The 20,634-nt window shown below is 36.2% G+C and overlaps 1 protein-coding gene across 4 annotated transcripts in view; it reads right to left on the reverse strand.

Moving 5' to 3' along the window:
- XRN1 (5'-3' exoribonuclease 1) overlaps positions 1-20,634 on the reverse strand; it is a 122,069-nt gene that overhangs the window by 56,921 nt on the left and 44,514 nt on the right. For all 4 annotated transcript variants that reach the window (XM_030330622.1, XM_030330621.1, XM_030330624.1 and 1 more), the window contains 3 exons: positions 18,708-18,811; positions 15,442-15,573; positions 896-1,058 (listed from right to left, as the gene is read on the reverse strand). In XM_030330622.1, coding sequence (XP_030186482.1) covers positions 896-1,058; positions 15,442-15,573; positions 18,708-18,811 — 399 coding nt within the window. The remainder of the gene's footprint in view (positions 1-895; positions 1,059-15,441; positions 15,574-18,707; positions 18,812-20,634) is intronic.

Below are 20,634 nucleotides of genomic sequence, written 5' to 3' on the forward strand. Positions count from 1 at the left end.
GTGCTCATTTGGCAATGTATACATATATTCAATCCTATAGTGCACCTGAAGCCAATATAATGTTACATGTCAATTATACCGAAGTAAAAAAACTATAGTTTTTTTCAAATTATATTAAATAATAATCTCCATACTGTTTTCCAGTATGGAGTTTCCTCAAAAAAATTAAAAACAAAACTACCCTATGACCTAGCAATTGCACTAGGTATTTATACAAAGGATACAAAAATGTTGATTTAAAGTGGCACAGGCACCCCAATGTTTATAGCAGCACTATCAACAAGAGCCAAATAATGGAAAGAGCCCAAATGTTCATCAACTGATGAATGGATAAAGAAGATGTGGTATATATATACAATGGAATATTACTGAGTGATCACAAAGAATGAAATCTTGCCATCTGCAACAATGTGGACGGAACTAGAGGGTATTATGCTAACAAGTCACAAAGAAGAGAAAGACAAATATATTATTTCACTCATATGTGGAATTTAAGAAACAAAACATATGAACATAGGGGAAGAGAAAGAAAAATAAGATAAAAAGAGAGAGGGAGGCAAACAATAAGAGACTCTTAAATACAGAAAATGAAATGAGAGTTTCTGGAGGGGTTTAGGGTGGGGGAATGGGCATTATGGAGGGCACCTGTTGGGATGAGCACTAGGTATTACATGTAAGTGATGAATCACTAAATTCTACTCCTGAAATCATTATTACACTATATGTTAACTAACTTGGATTAACATAAAATTCAAATATTAAAAAAAAAATTTCTACTTTACACTGCTGCATTAGTCTTCTATTTACAAATAAATATTAATATGATACACTCTTTTCTTTATACAGTGTGAAATAATGTACATTAAGATACAGTTGAGAACTGATGGAGACTTACCTTGACAATAGTTTGATAAACAAAAGGAAGAACTTGTTTTGACCACTGTTTCTCAAGACGAACTTCACCATTTTGATTTATTTGGTATTTACGACCTGTGAGTAACTGAACATACACAACTGCAGATGTTTCATTTATTATTATTCCTTTTCTTCTTAGGTAGCTAAAAGAAAGTATGAAAAAGAAATGTAGATATGAATGATTGTGTATGTATTCTAGAATGTTAGTAAAACTACTAACTCATTATCAAGTGCTTAAAAATTTTTTAAATAAATATGCTAGCAGTTCTGAGTACCTAACGTAAGATTTTTTGCATTAGTTTTTTTAGTCTACGGATACCTCTCCCAATATCTGTGTGATTAAATAAGAACTCAATTAAGATGTGTAAGAAATTCTTGTATTTCATAATCACTAGAAGGGGATAAGAAAAAAAAAGTGAAAACAGCAAGTGTTGGAAAGGATATGGAGAAAGTGGAACACGTGCACATTGCTGTGGGAATGTAAAATGGTACAGCCACTGTGAAACAGTTTGACAGTTCTTTAAAAAGTCTAGCAATTCCATTTCTAGGTAAGTACACAAAGGACTGGAAAGGTACTCAAATAAATATTTATAAATGAATGCATAGCAGCATTACTCACTATAGCAAAAATGTAGCACGAATCCAAATGTCCTCCAACAGATGACTAGCAAAAGGTGGTATATCCATACAACAAAATATCTGGCCATAAAAACAAAGAAGTACTGATACATGCTACAAATTTTAAAAACATGCTGAGTGTAAGAAGTTAGACACAAAAGGCCACATGCTATATGTGTTCCATTTACCAGGACAGGTGGATCTAGAAAGAGAGAAGGAGGTTGACAGGAGCATTCAGTGGGCTTTTTCAATCTAAAGTAGAGGTTGGCAAACTATAGTCATGAGCCAAATCCAGACTGCCTCCAGTTCTTGTAAATAAAATTTTACTGAAACATAGTCATCTATTTATTTACTGTCTATGATAGCTTTTGTGTTACAACAGCATAGGTGAGTAGTTGTGACAAACACTGTAAGGTCTACAAAGCCTAAAATATTTACTCTCTGGCCTTTACAGAAAAAATTTGCTGACCTCTGATCTGATGATACAATCATTCTCCATCCAAGGATATTTTCCTATCTCCTTTCCATTTCCTATTTCTAGAACTCCTATCAGAAAAATATTTAAAAAAAAAAAAAAGAAATTCTGACTATATATTTTTTCATCTCTTCATGCTTTTGTACTGTATGTTGAAGAAATCCCTCAGCTTTACCTTTTAGCTCACAGATTCAATTTTTAGTTTGCCTATATTACTATTCAGGCCATATACTGAGTTCACAGTATCATAATTTAAATTTTTATATTTGTGTTTTTATATAAATATATATATATATCATATGAATATATTATAAGTATAAATAGTATATAGTTGGATAACATTATTGTATATGTTTTTTTCATAGCAGCTTATACTTCTCAATGGTGGTAGGGGTGGTCTGAAATAAGCCACGCCATCTTAAAAAAGTTTTCCAACAAATTTTTGAAATGTAGCATTCTACTACCATTTTCTAAAAATTCAGTGGGATTTTTTTCCTACTACTTCACTCAAAAGTTATTTAGCCAGTAATCTTGCTACCAATAGGACAAGAATATCACAAGAAAGGAAAATTATCTATCTATCTCTCTCATGAAAGTAAATGCAAAAATCCTAAACATAATGTAACAAATCGAATCCAGTTACATATAAAACAGATAATACATCATAGTCTAAGGGGATTTACTCCACGAATTCAGGGGTAGATTTGTATTTTTTTAATTAATTTTTTTAATGTTTATTTATTTTTGAGAGAGAGACAGAGACAGAGTGTGAGTCGGGGAGGAGCAGAGAGAGAGGGAAACACAGAATATGAAACAGGCTCTAGGCTCTGAGCTGTCAGCACAGAGCCTGATGTAGGGCTTGAACTCACAAACTTTGAGATCATGACCTGAGCCGAAATCGGTTGCCCAACCGACTGAGCCATCCAGGCGCCCCGTGGGGTAGATTTGCATTTTATATTCAATCAACACTGGGGTGCCTGGGTGGCTCAGTCAGTTAAGAATCCGACTTCAGCTCAGGTCATGATTTCACAGCCCGTGGGTTCAAGCCCCGCTTCGGGCTCTGTGCCAACAGCTCAGAGCCTGGAGCCTGCTTCAGATTCTGTGCCTCCCACTCTCTCTGTCCCTCTCCTGGGTCACGTTGTCTCTTTTAAAAAATAAACATTAAAAAAAATTAAACAAAAATTTAATCAATGTAATTCACCAGATTACAATTTTAAAAATCATATGATCATTTTGATAGATGCAGGAAAAAAAAAAACTGACAAAATCACTATCAATTAATGATATAAACTTTCAACTAACTAGTACTAGAAGGAAATTTCCTTAATCGGATAAAGAATATTGATTAAAAAAAGCCTCTACAGCAACCATCATATTTAACAGTGAATCGTTTAAGGCTTTTCCCTGAAATTGAGAATAATACCACAAATTTATAACAAAAATTACAAATATGAGAAAGGTAATCAAATCAGTCACAAAAAAGGGCAAAATATCTGAACAGGGGGCACCTGGGTGGCTCAGTTGGTTAAGCGTCCAACTTTGGGTCAGGTCACGATCCCAAAGTTTGTGAGTTCAAGCCCTGCCATTGGGCTATCTGCTGTCAGCACACAGCCTGCTTCAGATCCTCGGTCCCTCTCTCTCTCTCTATCCCTCCCCCATTCATGTTCTCTCTCTCTCTCTCTGAAAAATAAAATACATATTTAAAAAAAAATCTGAACAAGCATTGCCCAAAAGAGCACATTCAAATGGCTGGCAAATATGAAACAGCCATCAAGGAAATGCAAATTAAACCAAAATGAAATATCACTGTATTAGAATGGCTAAAATGGAAGAGACACTAATAAGTATTGGTGACGGCAGAGATAAAAGATATTCTTACAAATTGCTGGAAGAATGTAAATTGATACAATCACTTTATTATTTTTTTTAATGTTTATTGTATTTTTGAGAGACAGAGAGACAGAAAGAGAGAGAGAGAGAGAGAGAGACAGAGACAGAGCATGAGTGGGGAAGGGAAAGAGAGAGAGGGAAACACAGAATCCGAAGCAGGCTCCAGGCTCCAAGCTGTCAGCACAGAGCCTGATGAGGGGCTCGAACTCACAAACCACGAGATCATGACCGGAGCTGAAGTCAGCGCTTAACTGACTGAGCCACCCAGCTGCCCCAATACAATCACTTAAAAAAAAAAATTATTTTTAAATTTATTTATTTTGATAGTGTGTGCACAGACATGATCAGGGGAGGGGCAGGGAGAGAGAGAATCCCAAGGAGGCTCTGCGCTATCAGCGCTGATAGCACAGAGCCCCATGTGGGGCTTGATCCTACAAACCATGAGATCATGACTTGAGCTGAAATCAAGTGTTGGACACTTAACTGAATGAGCCACCCAGGCGCCCCAATATAATCACTTTACAAATCTTTTTGGTGTTATCTACTAAAGCTGAGCTGAAGCATTATCCTATGAAGCAATAATTCCACTCTTAGATATGTACCTAACAGTAATGCATACATACGTATTCACCAAAAACCCCAAACCAGAAACAACTCAATTGTTTGCCTACAATAGAATGGAGAAATAAATTATCCTATATTCATACAACATAATTTAATCATTAGTCAAAATGAATGAACTAAACGATACATAACAACACAGATGAATATGAGAATCACAGTATTGAGCCAAAGAGGTCAGGTTAAAAAAGAATACATTCTGTGTGATTCATACAAAGTTCAAAAATAGGAAAAACTAATCTCTAGGGTTATAAATCAAAATAGTTACATTTGGAAGAGAGAAGTGAATGTTAATGGCTGGAAGAGGGTTTAAGGGACTTTGTGGGATTATGGCAACTTTTCTGTTGGTTCTATTTTGTGACTTGTATTCTGTTCATGCGTGTGAAAACTTACCAAGTTTATACACTTATGATTTGCATACATTCTTTTCTATGTATGTATATATACTTCGATAAAAACTTTCTATTAGAAAAAAAACCCAAATAGTAATTCAGAACAATATCTTTAAATTTTCAAGTGGTAGGGAGATTTTCTTTCTATTTTCCTTTTACTTTACACTTTTATTGCTTTTGGGTCAGTTTTGTAGTCCATATATATTTTTTTAACACCTGAATTTTTTTTTTAATTTTTATTTTTAAGTAAACTCTACCCCCAATGTGGGGCTTGAACTCATGACCCTGAGATCAAGAGCTGCATGCTCTACTCATTGAACAAGCCAGGCACCTCTAGTCTGTGTTCTTTCTTTTATTATTATTATTTTTATTTTTATTTATTTTAATTTTTTTAATGTTTATTTCCTTTTTTTTCCCCCACCGTACTGTAATATTTATTTATTTATTTTTTTTATATATGAAATTTATTGACAAATTGGTTTCCATACAACACCCAGTGCTCATCCCAAAAGGTGCCCTCCTCAATACCCATCACCCACCCTCCCCTCCCTCCCACCCCCCATCAACCCTCAGTTTGTTCTCAGTTTTTAACAGTCTCTTATGCTTTGGCTCTCTCCCACTCTAACCTTTTTTTTTTTTTTCCTTCCCCTCCCCCATGGGTTCCTGTTAAGTTTCTCAGGATCCACATAAGAGTGAAACCATATGGTATCTGTCTTTCTCTGTATGGCTTATTTCACTTAGCATTACACTCTCCAGTTCCATCCACGTTGCTACAAAAGGCCATATTTCATTTTTTCTCATTGCCATTTAATGTTTATTTCTGAGGCAGAGAGAGACACAGCATGAGTGGGGGAGGGTCAGAGAGAGAGGGAGACAGAATCAGAAGCAGGCTCCAGGCTCTGAACTGGCAGCAGAGAGCCCGATGCGAGGCTTGAACTCACAAACCGTGAGATCATGACCTGAGCCGAAGTCGGTCACTCAATCGACTGAGCCACCCAGGCACCCCTATTTTTTTTTTATTTTTAAAGAATGTTTTTTAGGTGTTTATTTATTTTAGAGAGAGAGAGAGAGAGAACACAAGCAGGGGAGGGGCACAGAGAGAGAGGGAGACACATAATCTGAAGCAGGCTCCAGGCTCTGAGCTGTGAGCGCAGAGCCTGATGTAGGGCTCAAATTCATGAACCGCGAGATCATGACCTGAGCCAAAGTTGGAGGCTTAACCAATTGAGCCACCCAGGCGCGTCTCTTTGTTTTTTAATTGAAGTGTAATTGACATACAACATTGTATTAGTGTTAGTATTACTACACAGGGAGATACAAAAATGGCATCTGCTAGCTTTGGTACTAGTAGGGTAGAGGAAGAATGTAAAAATGGCACCTGTCAATTCAATGCCTCAGTCCCTAGAGAGAATCCTAACAGGCCTCTGTCCTTCCAACAATTACCTTAAGGTTGTCAGCAAATGAATTTTCTTCCCATATGGTCTAGATTTTCAAACTGCTGCTTTTACCCTACCTGGGTCCTGGGATAAATGAGTCTGTGTATGAGCTCTTTAAGAGGAGAATCTCAGGAGCACCTGGGTGGCTAGGTAGGTTAAGCGTCTGACTTCGACTCAGGTCATGATCTCACAGCTTATGGGTTTGAGCTCCACATTGGCCTCTGTGCTGACAGCTCAGAGCCTGGAGCCTGATTCAAATTCTGTGTCTCCCTCTCTCTCTGTCCCTCCCCACTCATATTCTTTCCTTCCCTTGAAAATAAATAAACATTAAAAAAAAAAAAAAAGAGGAGAATCTCCATTTCCTACAGCTCTATGTTTCTCCTGGATATAAGCCCCGTTGTTTTTCAAAGCCAGATGTTTCGGGGCTCGTCTTTCTAGTTCAGGTCCTGAGGGTTAAGGTAAGTGATAGTGGGCCATTAAAATTTTTAAAAATACTTAATATATCTCTTCTAAGTTATAAACAAAACTATTTTTTTTTTTTTTTTTTTTTTTTTTTTTATTGAGAGAGAGGGCATGATTGAGCAAGGGGCAGAGAGAGAGGGAGAGAGAGAATCCCACACAGGCTCCACGCTGACTGAAAAGGGGCTTGGACTCACCCGAAGCCGGGCTTGAGTTCACTTGATGCAGGGTTTAAGCTCACGAACTGTGAGATCATGACCTGAGCAGAAGTCAGATGCTTAACCGACTAAGCCACCCAGGTGCCCCAACAAAACTATCTTTTAACTTTCTCTTATGTAAAATGATAGTACTTAAAAATTAGTTCTATATTTTTATTTTAATTTTTTTTTTAACGTTTATTTATTTTTGAGACAGAGACAGAGCATGAACGGGGGAGGGGCAGAGAGAGAGGGAGACACAGAATCGGAAGCAGGCTCCAGGTTCTGAGCCGTCAGCCCAGAGCCCGATGCGGGGCTCGAACCCGTGGATCACGAGATCGTGACCTGAGCTGAAGTCAGATGCTCAACTGACTGAGCCACCCAGGCGCCCCTAGTTCTATATTTTTATTAAGTTATTAATAATTGTTGTTTATCACCAATCCTTTGGTAACACCACTTTTTTTTGGTTGATTCATCTCTTGCTTGTTTGAGGTACAAGGTTTTGGAACTCTTCTGCAAATCTTCCAAGTATATCATCTTCTCCATAGCATTCCATAAAGAATGTCCTTGTTCTTTTCTTCCAGTCTTCTGTCCTTCTCCAATTCCTAATCCTTGTCACTCCATTATATCCTCAATATCTACCTCTTTAATTGAAGGTATCATCAGTTCCCTCTGTTATCTCTCTCCAGTAGTAGTAGCTATTTGTTTTCATACTGTGTATGGACTAGGAGAGAAGGTTGGTGTTCCCACTGTGACATCCTTCATAGTAAACTACCCTACTCTTCCATTCTACCCTTATGTCTACCATTATCCAGAGTGCCTTCAATGTTTACATAATAATCTACCCAATACCACAGACACTGTTTCACAATCTCCCTATCTCCAATAAACTTCTCTTCCATTGTAGTTCAGCCATCTACTCCCACAGCTGTGACTTGGGTCATGACATCATCCGTAATGGTTTCACCTCCAAAATCATTAATCCCAATATTTTGTTGTCTAAAAACTTGTCCATCCAACTTGCTTGTTCAGCTACTTTTGTTTATGATTATCTTAATTTGGGATCTCCAATCCACGGATCCTTCTACTTTCAAACTATTAATCTTCTACTTTCTTCACTTCTCTTTCTATCCCACTTAGATTCCATTGTCCACTATTTCAGTAATATTCCTACTAACATCCTAAACTTCCTTGTGTCTTTGGCTTTTCATTGTATCCATCTGGCAAAATCCAAGGCTGGTTTTTCTAAGCCGGTTACTGATCAGCTGAACTCTAATACCAAAAGACAGGGTGGACTGTTATATTACAAATTCATGACACTGAACTTCAAAATGGGCCCTCAATATTGCCTTATAATTCAACCACGTTTTTTTGATCAACTGATACTCTTCCATTTTCCCCAAGGACTATTTTCAAACCTCTTCTACTTTACTCAAATTTAAGACCAACCTCCCTTTCCCTGCCTCTGTCCTCAAGAGCTGAATTCAACATTTACTTTACAAAGAAAACAGTGGGCATCCAATGAGAGCTCCTCATCTGCCCCCATGCCAAACACAAACCAACCTATAGTTGTATACTACACTGTTACAATAGAGGAGCTATCTTTTAGCCTTTTTAAGAACCTATCTTTTTCCATCATCAAATACATTGTTTTCTTTCTTTTGAATTGCACCTCTCTTCTCATTTATTTTTACACATAATCCTACCTCTCTGAATCAACCAAAAACCAAGTCCACTCAATTCTATATCCTTCTTCAGATATGTCTTAATGGTAGTTTTCATTAGAAAGGACATGTGTTACACAAAAATACAGAAATGTTTTAGTCATGTCATATGTACTTAGAAAGTTTCTAAAAATGAAATCATGTATTTCGGTACTCATGGAAGTATTTCATGTGTTATGTTCACAAAAAAGGGATGTACTGAATTTAGGAGAACATGTCTTGGATATATGGAGCTATAACTGAAATAAATGATAGGTTCTATATTCTTGTTGTATAAGTCTTAGGGATAGTCTGTATAAACGTTACTACTAATCGTTAGAGCCATGAGATTTTCATGCTGATATAACGTGCAAAGTTACAAGTAAGTGAGGTAAACCCTCAAGAGCAGAGTATGAGTGGGCTTATGAATTTCACCTTAGAAGACAGATTATAGAAGACTTTGGGATGTTTGGGAGGAGGGGACAAAATGTGAGGTGATATGAGGGAAGAATATGGTAGTAAAGAAAAGCAGTCTAAGAAAATGGTGACCAGAATAGATAAACCTAAGGGCCTATGAATCCACATAGCCTTATCTACCCTACTTGGTTAACAAAAGATCCTGAACTGGCAGGGACTAAAAATTATTCTCTTGTGTGAACCAGCATCCAATTCCCATCAACTTCAGTGGTCTGTTGCCTTGATTGTTCTTTCTGCTCTTTGCTGCCATCACAGAAGATCAAGTCCATCCATATGGAAAAGAACAGGTAGAACAAGGGGTCAAGAGCTTTTGGTTTACTTCACAAATAAAGTTTTTGGAGGTGTTTATTTACTCCCATTATATCTCCATTTCTGTTACTGTCAATCATTCCTCACCCATACTAGTCTGGCTTACAGCCCCACTGCTCAATCAAAATAGCTTTTACTTCATTAAGGGGGCACTTTTCAGGATGAGCAGTGGGTGTCATATGTAAGAGATGAATCAGTGGGTTCTACTCCTGAAGCCAAGACTACACTGTACATTAACTAATTTGAATATAAATTTTAAAAAAAGTTTTATGAGAAGAGTTTTAAAAAGTTTGTTTATTTTTGAGAGAGAGAGAACAAGTGGAGAAGGGGCACAGGGCGAGGGAGACAGAGGATCCGAAGTAGGCTCCGTGCTGAGAGCAGAGAGCCCGATGCAGGGCTCGAACTCAGGAAACGTGAGATCATGGCCTGAGCTGAAGTTGGATGATTAACCAACTGAGCAACTCAGGTTCCCCCACAACCAAAAAAAATAGGTCTTACTTTATCTTCTTTATAACATCTGACATGGCTTACTCCCTTATTCTTGAAACACTCTTTTTTCTTTGATTTTCATGATATAACACTTTCCTGGCTGTTTCCCACCTCTCAGAATGCCTCGTTCTTTTTCATTTGTTGCCTCATCTTCCTCATTTAGGGTTCCTTCTTAATTCTAACACTCCAGCCACATTGGCCATTATCATTAATGTTATATATGCTACTTTTTCTCCTGGCACAGAGACTTTGTATGTACCTTTTACCTCATCTTGAAACCTACTCCCTTTTCATTCTTTGCCTAACTCCTACCCTCCTACATTCAGATACTAGTTTAATCAATTATTTTCCTTAGGAAAGTTTTCTCTAAGACAAATGTCTCCTTACTAGGTCAAACTCCTCTATTATGTAGTCTCAGAGAACTACTCCTTCAAAGCAAGTATCATAATTGCAGTTTGATCAAAAATTTACACAAGACATTAATGTCTATCTTTCATCTGCGAGCCATAAGTTTCATGAGTATAGGGACTGTGATTTTATTCACTACGGTATCTGCAGTTCCTAATTTCTATACCTAGTAGGTATCAATAAATAATTGTTGAGTACATAAACAAATATCTAAACTCTTACAGTATTTTGAATGACTTTCTTTTCAAACAAAGGAGTTGAACAAAGCAATCTCTATTCATTCAAACTAACATTTATTGACTGCCTAGTGCATTAGTCAAGGAATGAGAATAGTAATGAAAAAATAGATATGTTCCCTACCCTTAGCATAATATCTCGGGAAAAAGTCCTTAAAGTAATCACACAAATAAGTTTATTATTGTGATTTATGCACTGTAAAACAAAATTCAGTATATTATCAACCAAGACAGGAGTATCTAATTACTGTGAGAAGGCAAAAATACACTCTACCTCCTGAGAGCTATCTCCTTCTTTGACACTGGGATGTTTTTGTTGTGTTTTGTTTTGTTTGTAATTTAACTTTATTTTTTATTTTTTAAATTTACATCCAAATTAGTTAGTATATAGTGAAGCAATAATTTCAGGAGTAGATTCCTTAATGCCCTTTACCCATTTAGCCCATTCCCCCTCCCACAACCCCTCCAGCAACCCTGTTTGTTCTCCATATTTATGAGTCTCTTGTTTTGTCCCCCTCCCTGTTTTTATATTATTTTTGTTTCCCTTCCCTTATGGTCATCTGTTTTGTCTCTTAAAGTCCTCATATGAGTGAAGTTATATGATTTTTGTCTTTCTCTGACTAATTTCACTTAGCATAATACCCTCCAGTTCCATCCACATAGTTGCAAATGGCAAGATTTCATTCTTTTTGATTGCCGAGTAACACTCCACTGTATATATATATAACACATGTTCTTTCTCCATTCATCCATCGATGGACATTTGGGCTCTTTCCATACTTTGGCTATTGTTGATAGTGCTGCTATAAACATGGGGGTGCATGTGTCCCTTTGAAACAGCACACCTGTATCCCTCGGATAAATGCCTAATAGTGCAATTGCTGGGTTGTAAGGTAGTTCTGGTTTTAGTTTTTTGAGGAACCTCCATACTGTTTTCCAGAGTGGCCTGTACCAGCTTGCATTCCCACCAACAATGCAAAAGAGATCCTCTTTCTCTGCATCCTTGCCAACATCTCTAATTGCCTGAGTTGTTAATGTTAGCCATTCTGACAGGTGTGAGGTAGTATCTCATTGTGGTTTTGATTTGTATTTCCCTGATGATGAGTGATGTTGAGCATTTTCTCATGTGTCAATTGGCCATCTGGATGTCTTCTTTGGAGAAGTGTTTATTCATGTCTTTTGCCCATTTCCTCAGTGGATTCTTTGTGTTTTGGGTGTTGAGTTTGATAAGTTCTTTGTAGATTTTGGATACTAACCCTTTATCTGATACGTCATTTGCAAATATCTTCTCCCATTCTGTCAGTTGCCTTTTAGTTTTGCTGATTGTTTCCTTCGCTGTGCAGAAGGTTTTTATTTTGATGAGGTCCCACTAGTTCATTTTTGCTTTTGTTTCCCTTGCCTCCACAGATGTGTTGAGTATGAAATTGCTGCAGCCAAGATCAAAGAGGTTTTTGCCTGCTTTGTCCTTGAGGATTTTGATGGCTTCCTGTCTTACATTGAGGTCTTTCATCCACTTTGAGTTTATTTTTGTGTATGGTGTAAGATAGGGGTCCAGGCTCATTCTTCTGCATGTCGCTGTCCAGTTTTCCCAGCATCACTTGCTGAAGAGACTGTCTTTATTCCATTGGATATTGTTTCCTGCTTTGTCAAAGATTAGTTGGCCATACGTTTGTGGGTCCATTTCTGGGTTCTCTATTCTATTCCATTGATCTGAGTGTCTGTTCTTGTGCCAGTACCATACTGTCTTGATGATTACAGCTTTGTAGTATAGCTTGAAGTCTGGGATTGTGATGCCTCCTGCTTTGGTTTTCTTTTTCAAGACTTCTTTGGCTATTCGGGGTTTTTTCTGGTTCCACACAAATTTTAGGATTATTCTAGCTCTGTGAAGAATGCTGGTGTTACTTTGATAGGCATTGCATTGAATATGTAGATTGCTTTGGGTAGTATCGACATTTTAACAATATTTGTTCTTCCTATCCAGGAGCATGGAATCTTTTTCCATTTCTGTGTGTCTTCTTCAATTTCTTTCATAAGCTTTCTATAGTTTTCAATGTATAGATTTTTCACCTCTCTGGTTAGAATTATTCCTAGGTATCTTATGGTTTTTTGTGCAACTGTAAATGCGATCAATTCCTTGATTTCTCTTTGTGTTGCTTCAGTGTTGGTGTATAGGAATGCAACCAATTTTTGTGCATTGATTTTATATCCTGCAACTTTGCTGAATTCATGAATCAGTTCTAGCAGTTTTTTGGTGGAATCTTTTCGGTATTCCGTATAGAGTATCATGTCATCTGTGAAGAGTGAAAGTCTGACCTCCTCCTGGCCGATTTGGATGCCTTTTATTAGTTTGTGTTGTCAGATTGCAGAGGCTAAGACTTCCCATACTATGTTGAATAACAGTGGCGAGAGTGGACATCCCTGTCTTGTTCCTGACCTGAGGGGGAAAGCTCTCAGTTTTTCCCCAATGAGGATGATACTAGCATTGGCTCACTCATATATGGCTTTTTGTCATCTTGAGGTATGATCCTTCTATCCCTACTTTCTTGATGGTTTTTATCAAGAAAGGCTGCTCTATTTTGTCAAATGCTTTCTCTGCATCTATTGAGAGGATCATATGGTTCTTGTCCTTTCTTTTATTGGTGTGATGAATCACACTGATTGTTTTGTGGATATTGAGCCAGTCCTGCATCACAGGTATAAATCCCACTTGGTCATGGTGAATAATTTTTTTAATGTATTGTTGGATCCGGTTGGCTAATATCTTGTTGAGGATTTTTGAATCCATGTTCATCAGGGAAATTGGTCTATAGTTCTCCTTTTTAGTGGGGTTTCTGTCTGGTTTTGGAATCAAGGTAATGCTGGCCTCATAGAAAGAGTTTAGAAGTTTTCCTTCCATTTCTATTTTTTGGAACAGCTTCAAGAGAATAGGTGTTAACTCTTCCTTAAATGTTTGGTAGAATTCCCCTGGAAAGCCATCTGGCCCTGGACTTTCGTTTTTTTGGCAGATTTTTTATTACTAATTCAGTTTCCTTACTGGTTATCAGTCTGTTCAAATTTTCTATTTCTTCCTCTTTCAGTTTTGGTAGTGTATATGTTTCTAGGGATTTGTCCATTTTTCCAGACTGCCCATTTTATTGGCATATAATTGCTCATAATATTCTCTTATTATTGTTTTTATTTCTGTTGCGTTGGTTGTGATTTCTCCTCTTTCATTCTTGATTTTACTTATTTGGGTCCTTTCCTTTTTCTTCTTGATCAAACTGGCTAATGGTTTATCAATTTTGTTAATTCTTTCAAAGAACCAGCTTCTGGTTTCATTGATCTGTTCTACTGTTTTTTTTTTTGGTTTCGATAGCATTAATTTCTGCTCTAATCTTTATTTTTTCCTGTCTTCTGCTGGTTTTGGGTTTTATTTGCTGTTCTTTTTCCAGCTCCTTAAGGTGTAAGGTTAGGTTGTGTATCTGAGATCTTTCTTCCTTCTTTAGGAAGGCCTGGATTGCTATATACTTTCCTCTTATGACCGCCTTTGCTGCGTCCCAGAGGTTTTGGGTTGTGGTGCTATCATTTTCATTGACTTCTATACACTTTTTAATTTCTTTAACTGCTTGGTTAGCCCATACATTCTTTAGTAGGATGTTTTTCAGTCTCCAAGTATTTGTTACCTTTACAAATTTTTTCTTGTGGTTGATTTCGAGTTTCATAGCATTGTGGTCTGAAAATATGCATGGTATGATCTCGATCTTTTTGAACTTACTTAGTAGGGCTGATTTGTGTCCTAGTACATGGTCTATACTGGAGAATGTTCCATGTGCACTGGAGAAGAATGTAGACTCTGCTGCTTTAGGATGAAATGTTCTGAATATATCTGTTAAGTCCATCTGGTCCAATGTGTCATTCAAAGTCATTGTTTCCTTGTTGATTTTTTGATTAGATGATCTGTCCATTGCTGTGGGTGGGATGTTGAAGTCTCCTACTATTATGGTATTACTATTGATGAGTTTCTTTATGTTTGTGATTAACTGATTTATATATTTGGGTGCTTCCACATTTGGCACATAGACACTGGGATGGTTTTGTATAATGTTTTTACATTTTCCCTGTTTATGCATCTTTGAATAAGCATATTATGGCCTATTAGCTCCAAAATTGTATAAGAGGCGTCTCCTCAAATTCCCCATTTATCAATGAATGCTATTATAGTTTTAATAGGAAGGGTGATGGATATACATTTATAACACCATTCCATGTGCCACTGCCAGCCTCTATTATTCTGTTTTGGTTTAGAGGATTCTAGTATTTGGATGAAGAATGGGAAGTACTGTTATGGTAGGATCATGGAGGAGGGCCAGCTTCTTAGTTATTTGGTTGGTACAGACCTTGCATTTCTAAATTCAGGGCATATGGGACTTAGATGTAGGAAAGGTAGGAGAGTGAGCAGGGAGTAAGGGTGACAAAAAAAGGACAATTTCCTTCCTATTTTCATTACTACATATGGCCAAAAATTCAATGGCCTTATGATTAGTAAAAATAAGTCTCAAATGCAGGCAACCTTAACTATTATTCCCAGTATTATGTGATTCTGTCTTTTTTTCTTTTGTACATCATCAAGTATTTTAGTGACAAACTGGGCATGGCTGTAACTGCTGCTAACCAGGTATTATTTTAAACTAGAACTCATTATTTTCTTTAGAACATAAAATGAAGATGTAGTCAGTATTCAGAGTGATTACTATGTTAAGCAGAAAATAAGTCAGAGAACAAGTGCATTAAATCACATTCTACTTTCACGACATTAAATATATTTTATGACACTCACTATTCTGAAATTCCTTGTACTTCTTTTGTCCAGTTAGATTGTTCTTTGTCTCCAAGATGGACCACTTTAGATGGTGGGGCAGTTCTTCCTAAATAAAGCTTCTGTGTTCCTGGAGGTTCTTCCAAGTAAAATCTTAAAAGATTAAAATAAAATTAAAATGTATTACCCCCAAATTTGTGGTTTAATATAGTGTTCTAGTAGTATGAGTCTTCAAAGTGAAAAGGTTTCTACATGGTTATAATAGCAAAAAACCGAGCCTCCTTTTTTTTAAACTGTAATATAAATTTCAGGACATGGACTTGTAAAAATTTTCAATCAAAATATAAGAATTATTACTCTTTCTCTTAAAAAAAAGATTAAACACAGGGGCACTTGGGTGGCTCAGTCAGTTGAGTCTCTGATTTCGGCTTAGGTCATGATCTCGCAGTTTGTGAGTTTGAGCTGTGTCAGGCTCTGTGTGGATAGCTCAGAGCCTAGAACCTGCTTTGGATTCTGTGTCTCCCTCTCTCTACCCCTCCCCAACTCATGTTCTCTCTCAAAAATAAACATGAAAAAAAAATAAAAATAAAAATACTTAATAAAATATAAATTTTTATAGAATTAAAAAATACTCTCCAATGCAATAAAGTATTTTTACTAAAAAGCTTAACTTGATTCTGATCAAACCACTATACTTAACTACCAGTTAACAGGAAATATATGGGATGGAGGACCAACTTAAATGAAACTATGAAGAGACAATCAAGTACATTCAGAATTCTACAAAATAACTGACCTGGACTCCTCAAGTAAAGAGGCAAGGAAGTTAGTTTAGCCAGGTCCCAGGATATAAAATCAACGTACAGAAATCAGTCGTATTTCTAGATATTACCTTGGGAAAGTGACATTTAAAATATAATATCATTTACAGCTGTAATCATTTACAGCTCCAAAATAATTTAAGCAGAGTAATTCCTTCTGCTTTATTTTTTAAAATGTTTATTTATTTATTTTGATAGAGAGAGGGAGAGAGAATCCCAAGGAGGCTCTGAGCTGTCAGCACAGAGCCCAACATGGGGCTCAAACCCATGAACTGTGAGATCATGGTTTGAGCTAAAATCAAGAGTCAGACACTTAAGCGACTGAGCCACCCAGGCATCCCCTTTCTGTATTATTTTTATCTTTCTCAGTTATTTTAGATATTTTTGTTCTTTGCCTTTCCATAAAAATTTTAGAATATACTGTTCTGTATCTATCAAAATCTGGGAGAGATTTTGATAGGAATTGCTCTAAACCTATAAATTAATTTGGGGAGATTTGTTATCTTTACTATGTTCTGTTTTCTGATCCAAATGGATCTCCATTTATTTCAATCTTTGATTTCTTTCATCAGTGTTTGCTTTCTTCAGCATACAGATCCTATATGTAATTTGTGAGATTTTTACCCAAGGTCAGACTTACTACAGAGCTACAGAAATAAGACAGTATGGTACTGGGATAAAAACAGACATACAGATAAATGGAACAAAATGGAAAACTCAGAAGTAGACCCACACAAATGTACTCAACTGATTTTTGACAAAGGTGGAAAGGCAATGTAATGGAGGAAGGCCATCTTTTCAACAAATGGTGCTGGAGCAACTGACTCTTCATTCCTATTTCTGTGGAGAGGTCTGCTGCTAACCTTATGTATCCACACTCGTAGGTTAAGGACCTTTTGTCCTAGCTGCTTTCAGAATTCTCTCTTTATCTTTGTATTTTCCAAGTTTCACTACTGATATGACCTGTTTTTGTTGATTTTGAAAAGGGGAGTTCTCTGTGCTTCTTGGACCTGAATGCCTGTTTCCTTCCCCAGATTAGGGAAGTTCTCAGCTATAATTTGTTCAAATAAACCTTTTGTAGGGGAAGAGAAGGAGTAAAAAAATAAGATGAAAAAACAGAGGGAGGCAAACCATAAAAGACTGTTAACTAAAAAGAACAAACTGAAGACTGCTGGAGGGGAGGTGGGTAGGAGGGGGAATGGGCTAAATGGGTGATGAGCATTAAGGAGGGCACTTGTTGGGATGAGCACTGGGTGTTACATGTAAGTACTGAATCATTAAATTCTACTCCTGAAACCAATACTACACTGTATGTTAACTAACTTGAAATAAAATCTGGGAAGCAAAATAAAAAGTATATGGCACTTTCCATATGCTTCCATATAAATGGAACACTTCTATCTTCATGAAAGAAGAAAAAAGAACATTCATTCATAGACAAATATATGAACTTTGACCTAAACCTCATACCAAATATAAAACTTAATTCACAGTAGATCATATATTTAAACGTAAAAGGATGAGGTAAAATTATCAAGTAAGCAAAACTTTTTGAATAAAATATAGGAGAAAATCTCTAGGACCTAGAGCTAGGTAAGGAGTTCTGACTAAAAGCATGATAGGTAAAAGAAAAAAGTGATAAACTGGACTATATCAGAAAGGTAGGGGGACTGAATTCTGATGATTAAAAGAATACTCAAGATTTCTTATATCCTCAATAAAAGCAGATACCTATAGAGGAAAAAAATTCACACTGGCATTGACCTCTCATCAACAAAATTATATGACAGAACACAACTGAAGTAGGTTTGCAGAAAACTAAGGGAAAAAGGATTGGGCCTCCACAATTCTAAACCTAAGTATGAGGAAAACAAAAACGATCTTTTGGATATGTTGTAACTCAGAAAATGTAAAATTTTCTCTGAAAAAAAGTTACTTTTGAAAGTTCTAGATGCATGAAAACTAACATCAATCAGATCAAATTTATGTGAAATAAAGATAAACAATGATAAAGAATAACTAAATAATCACTGATACAATGATTGAGAACTCGAGTAAAATAAGAAATTACTCCTTAAATAGATGACCTGTATTTTTAAAAATTAATGTATTATTTAAATAAAACCTGGGAGAGGCATGGTAAAAGTAAGGTTATATATGCTATTGATTCTTGTCAAAGAAATACATTTACTAAATAATATAATAACTGCTAGCAAAAATTAGGATATAGAACTTTTAAGTTATTAAAAGGAAAAGAAAGCAAAAGAGAAAAAATAATAAATGCATCTAAAATATCTCAGGGATGTATTGTGGTTAAACATCGAGTGATGTGATTAGAAGACTAATTTCACTAGATTGTATAAATATTTTTATAATAATTATATCAGTTTTAAACAGGATCAATAAAAGCCATCAAGTAAGCAAAACAAATATAAATCTACAATGTATACGTCAAATCTTACTTACTTAGTTTCTCCGTCTGATACACCAACAACTCTAGCTTCTTCAAGATGAGGCCAATTAACAAAGACAGATTTTCCAAGCACTGAAGAAGCTATATTTTCTATACTCTTAAAGTAAAAGCAGAAAAGTTCACTCATGTTTCAGGTCCAGGAGAAAATTTTACAAAGGCAAAATTAAATAATTAAAAACTAGCTTGCATTTATAACTATCTTTAAAATCAATAAAGACTCAACTTAATAATTAAAACAGGTATCAAATACCATTTACTCACTTGTGTCATTTATTCCCTATGCTCTTTTCAACCTTTCCTGCTCTTTTCAACTTTTCCATCTACTTGAATTCAGTTAGTTCTAACTACTTTTTAAAAAAAAATTTTTTTTAAATTTTTTTTTTTTCAACGTTTATTTATTTTTGGGACAGAGAGAGACAGAGCATGAACGGGGGAGGGGTAGAGAGAGAGGGAGACACAGAATCGGAAACAGGCTCCAGGCTCCGAGCCATCAGCCCAGAGCCCGACGCGGGGCTCGAACTCACGGACCGCTAGATCGTGACCTGGCTGAAGTCGGACGCTTAACCGACTGCACCACCCAGGCGCCCCTAAAAAAATTTTTTTTTTAAATGTTTATTATTGGGAGACAGAGAGGAACGTGAGTGGGGGAGGGGCAGAGAGAGAGGGAGACACAGAACCTGAAACAGGCTCCAGGCTCTGAGCTGTCAGCACAGAGCCCGACGCAGGGCTCGAACTCACAAACCACGAGATCATGACCTGAGCCAAAGTTGGACACTTAGCCGACTGAGCCACCCAGGTGGCTCCCATTAGTTCTCTTAATTTGTCTTCTCTAAGTTGTACCTTTATTGCTAACGACTTTTTTTCTTTCTAGTACATTTCTATGATTTCTGTTTAGTTTTTTTTTTCCTTTTATTTTAAAACATATTTTTAAGTTGTTTTTAACCATGTGCCTTTCCTTACCCTTTATTTTAGTATGAATCTGTTAAAGGTGACCAAGTTTATCTTCCTCTTTACCAATCTCTTCTTATTAGAGAGGCACTATGACCAACTTAAAGTACTTTCCTGCACTATAAACATTATGACACCAGGAAGCTCGTCTCCTTCTCATTTTCTCAACAGCAATGGTAGTTACTAGTAAATTTTTAATTTTAATCCTGAATGAAATTACTTGGTGAGAAAATAGGTTTCAGTGAAATTAAACAGAAGAGCACTGACCTATAATGTATTACTGTCCGTAATAATGGCCAACATTACTAGAAATAATGTTTAGCAAGAAACCTAGGTTCTTAGGTCTGCTAATGGTCCCTTTTCTAATCTCCATTTAAGTTTCTTAATTTGTAAAAGTAATGAGTTGGAACAGATGCTTTACAAAATTCTATATAGTTGTAAAATTCTATGATTCTATTATTCTCATGATAATAATATCATGTACAATTCCATGATTTTCTCATGGAAATGGAAAAGTGAAAAGACAGCAGAAATGAGAAAAGGGCTATTATTCATTGTTTCATACCATATAATCAGATAACAGAATCTAAGAAATCTGATTTCATTTCAGTCTGTAGTTGGTATAATGAAATAAGAACCCTAGACTTAAAATTAGGAATCATTGGTCCAAATTTGCGTTCCACCTCTTTCCAGCTATAGAATCTTAGGCAAATCATTTAAACCCCACTGAGACACAGTTTTCTTCTGTGAGAATAAGAAATAATATCTACCTCACAATGTTTATTTGGTGATAAAATAACATACACAAAAGCCTTTATAAACTATAAAATGCTATGTATACTCTGTATGAAATAATATGCTAGGTAAAATTCTAGTTTTAAAAGGAAATATTATAATTATTATTTTGATTATTAAACAACTTTTTGGTAGAAAATGAAGTATAACTACACATTTTCATTCAGTTCTTTTCTG

Source organism: Lynx canadensis, chromosome C2, assembly GCF_007474595.2.
Source record: "Lynx canadensis isolate LIC74 chromosome C2, mLynCan4.pri.v2, whole genome shotgun sequence".
NCBI classification, from domain to species: domain Eukaryota; kingdom Metazoa; phylum Chordata; class Mammalia; order Carnivora; family Felidae; genus Lynx; species Lynx canadensis.